The following is a 5,722-nucleotide window of genomic DNA, read 5'->3' as shown; positions in this document are numbered from 1 at the left end:
GGTGGAGAAAGGTGTCAGGAGTGTTGTGTGACAGAAGAGTGTCAGCAAGAATCAAAGGAAAGGTGTACAAGACAGTAGTGAGACCAGCTATGCTGTATGGGTTAGAGACTGTAGCAGTGAGGAAAAGACAAGAGGCAGAGATGGAGGTAGCAGAGATGAGGATGTTGAGGTTCTCTTTAGGAGTGACCAGGATGGACAGGATTAGGAATGAGCACATCAGAGGGACAGCTCAGGTCGGCTGTTTTGGGGACAAGGTCAGAGAGGCCAGATTGAGATGGTTTGGACATGTGCAGAGGAGGGATAGTGGTTATATTGGTAGAAGGATGTTGGAGATGGAGCTTGCAGACAAGAGGTCAAGAGGAAGGAGAAGAGGAGATATATGGATGTGCTAAAAGAGGACATGAAGCTAATTGGGGTGAGAGTAGAGGATGCTGAGGATAGAGTTGGGTGGAAACAGATGATTCGCTGTGGCGACCCCTAACAGGAACAGCTGAAAGAAGAAGAAGAAGTTAATACTAGCCTCTTGAGACACACTCCTTACCAGTTGGTGGCGGTAATGCACCAATTCGTTATTTGCCAATAAGCCTCAGAGGAAGAAGAAGGAGCAGCAAACGAAGAAGAAATAAAAAAAAAATCGAGAGGGGATAAGGGAGTGGAATACTTATACTGTACAGGATAAATTTTGTAGGATTTGAAAATAAAGTGACCGAGGAACATGCTGAGGGCTTGCTTGAGACGAGCTAATACAACAGCCCGGGTAAGAGTCGTGCCTTCACAGTTAATCACCTCTTTTCAACTGTGAGCCATGTTAGCACTGGCGTGTTGTCATTCAGTGACCCACAATTTGGCTCAGGCTGCTGTAGCGGATTTTTGACGCTAAAATGCCATCTAACGTGACGCTTTAGAATCGACACGACTCTTATAGAAGTTATCATCAGAAACCACTAACATAATAGACAATAATAGCAGTGCTTGCTTTGTAACGTTAGCTTCCAGTGACAGATTGCTAATGACATGTCAGTCATAATTAAGCTAACGAGTTAGTGTGGAGGTCAGGTCAGACCTGTCTAGGCTGCTCTCAGCCCGTCTCTTTATTTTACTTTACATTATGATTTCCTGTAACGTTAAGTAAAAGGTAAAGTACCCATATATTAACATTGCAGATAAGATAAGATTCATTTCTAGTTTAGTTGAAACTACAGATTTACTTAGAAGGCTTTTCAAGTCGTGCACTCCACTCAACAAATGCGATATTATATATCGTACAGTGGCAGGCTCAAGCTTAGTTCATGGTTTGTGCGGTTCCTAAGTGAAAAATCAGTATTGGTGGGGGTGTGTGGTCCCAATGGGAGCAGGAGGCCGTTGAACCGAAAAACATCGTATTTTAAAACTAAGAGCAGTGAAATATTTTTTTTTCTGTCCCAGAAGGTCCCTTGTACTGGTGAACTGAAATATCTCTCAAATTGCAGCCAGTCCTTGTCCCAAATCATCCTGACTGTTGCCCATGGAAAACTGTATTTTAGCTGTATAAAATCAGTTTTGAATGCTTTACTGAAGAGGTTTTGTCTCAGATCCACCTGGAAACAACATGGTTTTTATATGGATAAATTTGGCAAAGAATATACTCGAATATAATGCTGTGTGGTCGGATTTTGTTTTTAATGTGGGACTTTTTAGATTTTTGTATGGAAACAGGGCGAGTGGCAGGAGGGAGAGATCCGCAGGCAGCGAACACGAGAGTTATCATCTGGGGTTTTAAACTCATAACTCAAACACGATTCACTGGACGGGAATGATGTTGGACATTTAACCAAAGCCTCGGTGAATTTCACTAATTAATATTTATGAGTATTAACTATTTTGCCATCTTTTTAAGCTCTGTGTAAACAGGTTTAAATAAAGAAACTCAACTTGGAGGAGGGTCAATATATCAGCAGTTTCCTGCAGTCTCTGTGTAAAAGGGGCTCATGTCAACATGTATACTTGTGCATGTTTCAGGTGGTTATGGCCAAGCAGTGTCATTTTATGAACTAGCTATGGCTAATATTGATTTTCTCTCTTCCTCACTATCTCTGTATATCTCTTCTGTCCTCTCTTCTAAAGAGCTGTCAGAGAACCTCTCCGATAAATCTGCAACACTGCCGGCACTACACAGCAGGAGGCTCCAGGTAATATACTATCACACACTACACAGAGATAAACTGAGCAACATTTCAAGTGAGTTGGCTTTAAACTCTTTACTTGACTCCAGGAGAGCCCTGCACAAGAATTCCTATATGCCTAGACTATCTGTTTATGCATAAACGGCAAATACAGATTTTGAATCTTCAGTCATCTTGATGATAGTGAGATATTGTAATATTACATATTTACCTATGATTGGCAAGGGTTAGATATATTTTGGACGGGAAAGCACTACGCATTTTGTATTCTTCATTGATTTTACCATACTTAGAGTATGGCGTTGAAAACTGGGGAAATACATACAAAAGCTCACTTCAACCATTGTATATATTACAAAAAAGAGCGATAAGAATTGTGCATAAGATGGGGTACAGGGATCACACCAATGTAGCTTTCATACAGTCTAAATTGTTAAAATTTTTTGATTTAGTGGGATATAAGACTGCTGTGTTTATGTATAAAGCCAGGAACAATTTATTACCTGGTGGAATTCAAAAACTATTTAATGAAAGGGAAGGGGGATACAATTTAAGGGGTCAGTTAAATTAAAAAATTCATGCTATACGTACAACCAAAAAAAGATTCTGTATTTCCATAAGTGGGGTAAAACTATGGAATAATTTAAGTGTAGACATAAAAAATAGGTAGAAGATAATTATCTATGAATGTAATTATGTAGAATGTTAACACTGTAATAATTCTGTAGTATATTACTTGTGTGGTGTAGAGGATAATTATTTATCTAGAGATACTGCTTAGGATTTAAAAGTTGTAAGATGATGTCATGGGGTAGGACTAGATAAGTCTAACTTCTTCCTACTCCGTTCAAGCATGTACTAGGTATAAGTAAATTGATATTGGATTATTATTGTTGGATATGTGTGAAATTACATGTGTTGACATATCAACTGTTTTACATGCTTGAATGAATAAATCAAATCAAATCAAATGATTCATATCTATCCTTTGCTGTCCTTTTCCACAACAGGGGTGCTGCTAAAGTGGTTGCTGTTGGCTTGGTGACAGTTGGTGGTGGCATTGGAGGTACAATACTCTATGCCAAATGGGACCATAAATTCAGAGCAGCCGTGGAGAACAGTGTTCCATACTCAGCCTGGCTGTTGGATCTGGCTTTGGGTCCTGTTTCTCAAGATGGTGCTCTTGTGAAGAAGCAGGTCAGGATGAATTCACAGCATGGCTGATGTACTAGCTCTTCTATCTCTTCTTCATTAGATCAGACAGTTTGAGGATATGACACCTGAAGAACAAAAATCAACTCTTAACAGAGCTGGGAAAGAATTCAGATTATCATTATTATTTTTATTAAAGTTTTCCTCATATTTAGCCACTACTGATGGTCACTTTGACTCTTTTGTATTCTCCTCATTTCTGCTGCTGATCCCAAAAGAGTCACTTATCAGTGTTGATCTACTCCACATCTATTAACATATATTACTCACTGTCAAAACACGTATGAGCACATTAATTCTAAAAATGACTTTCGTCATTCAGACAGCAGGCTGTTTGGTAGCTAAGGATGCACGGAGCTCAGTCACATCCATTTGTGATAGAGTGCTTCTTCTTGGTGTCCAAAATGTCAGTTCTGAATGTATACATTGTGAATTTGGATCTGAATTTGGACAAGTGTATTTAAGATGCAGATTTTTGAGTTGGCTTTAATTTTTAGAGCTGACTTGAGTGTGTTGAAATAGAAGAACTTGAATGTAGTTCTTGAATATTTAGGCACTAAAATTTCCTGTCTGAACTTGAGTCCTGAAATAATGTATAGTAAAAATTAAAGTTATGAAATTGCACAACTTAAAACTAATTATTGAGAATTTCAGAGTGAATTTTAGACCACATAACTTCAGAAAGGTGGGTTTTCAAAGTGAGTTGAATTATGAATTTGACTAAATTTAGACCCTGTTTCCTCCGATTTAAATGCATGTAGAAGAACTACGTTCTGAAAAATGTTCCTGCTCCCCAGGAAACGTTCCTCTGGTGGAAATGAGGCTTTAGACATTCTTTCTTTGAATTATGACTTATTTAAAATGTTAGTTTTAACATCTTATACTATCTAAATCCTGTCAATCTGTTGTTTATGCTGTTTAGACGGAGTTGGGTCAGCCTCCCTCTATGATGGAAAAAGAGAAAAAGCCATCAAAAGCCAAATCAGAGAAGAAGGTGAAGGAAGCTGCAGAGACTCCAACCAAAGAGATCAGTCCTGTCCCAAAACAGCCTGCACAAAGCATAGAGGGTAAGTCAATTGAAAGGCAGTTTTTTGGGTTATTGGTAACAGTTACAGTCCACATTCTTTCCCCATCCAAGTAGTTTTTCTTGATTTAATTTAACTATAACCACTAGAAAGCACTCAGAGTGCAATCCTCTGCCAAGGCCTTTCAGCTTTCAATTAATGCCATTAGGCTATACCAAGAAGCAGTGCTTAAAGTGGGCCAATAGTAGGGACGGGCATTTAAAGCTATAATGCTGTTCGATATTCACTGGGAACTATTCAGCAATTATTCGAAGATTCTCCCATGCCAACACACACACACACACACACACACACACACACTGCTGAGAATTCCAGTCCAGCCGCTCCATGTTGGCTACCACCATATGTCTTGCATCGTCATCTGTGCATGCTATGACTTTACCTGTAAGTCGCCAGTGGTCTGCAATGGTGGAAAGCACATTCACCAGTTTTTCAGCAGTATGCTTGCTGGATGAAATTTGGTGATTTCAGCCTCCTGTCTGCCATTTGTTCGCTGCATGTGGTGACTGGTCTCTGACAGGCCGTCAGGGAAGAAAGGTGCACACACATTGTTTTTTTTTGTTTTTTTTCTTCAGTACTGGTAATAAGCAAATGTGTGTGGTATGATAATTTGAATCTGCTTTATTAGTCAGGTATGTCGGACACACCAGGAATTTGACTCTGGTACATTGGCTCTCAATGTGCATGTACATATCCCCATGCAAGGGGCAAGTAAACAGTAAACCAACAAAAGACTAGTATAAAATAATAAGCAGTATTAACAGCAACAAACAGTGCAAACAATGCAAACTAAGCAGTATAAACAGGCAGTAAACAATGCAGGCAGACAAAGGAATGCTCATTGTGAAACTAGATAAATAGGAATAACATAGGAGTACTTAAAAATAGAGACCTGTATGGATCTGTATAATCTGTACGAGGTATATTTACAGGTATTGCACTGAGGGTTATTGTCCAATCATACTGTTGCGGGTCAAGTGTTCATCAGAGTGACAGCCTGGGGGAAGAAACTGTCCAGGTGCCTGGTTTCCTTGGTGCACAGTGACCTGCAACACCGTCCAGAGGGGAGTTCGAACTGATTATGTCCCAGGTGTGAGGGGTCAGCAGTGATCCTCTCCGCCCTCCTTTTGACCCGTGAGGTGTACAGGTCCTCCATGGAGGGCAGGCTCTTCCTGAAGTCCACTGTCATCACCGCTGGTTTGAGCCTGTTCAGCCCCAGGTTGTTGCGGCTACACCCCAGGACCAGCTGCTCAACCTCCTGTC

General features: G+C 40.1%; 1 protein-coding gene across 1 annotated transcript in view; it reads left to right on the top strand.

The window, feature by feature from the left end:
- The first annotated feature begins 555 nt into the window (after positions 1-555).
- immt (inner membrane protein, mitochondrial (mitofilin)) overlaps positions 556-5,722 on the top strand; it is a 16,147-nt gene continuing 10,980 nt past the window's right edge. Inside the window, exons 1-4 of the mRNA XM_020595567.1 lie at positions 556-757; positions 2,104-2,168; positions 3,173-3,359; positions 4,297-4,441. Coding sequence (XP_020451223.1) covers positions 716-757; positions 2,104-2,168; positions 3,173-3,359; positions 4,297-4,441 — 439 coding nt within the window. The 5' untranslated portion in view covers positions 556-715. The remainder of the gene's footprint in view (positions 758-2,103; positions 2,169-3,172; positions 3,360-4,296; positions 4,442-5,722) is intronic.

This window comes from Monopterus albus, unplaced genomic scaffold, assembly GCF_001952655.1.
Source record: "Monopterus albus unplaced genomic scaffold, M_albus_1.0 scaffold27.1, whole genome shotgun sequence".
In the NCBI taxonomy this organism is placed as follows: domain Eukaryota; kingdom Metazoa; phylum Chordata; class Actinopteri; order Synbranchiformes; family Synbranchidae; genus Monopterus; species Monopterus albus.
The sequence above is the reverse complement of the archived record's forward strand: the minus strand, read 5'-3'. Positions and strand labels throughout refer to the sequence as shown.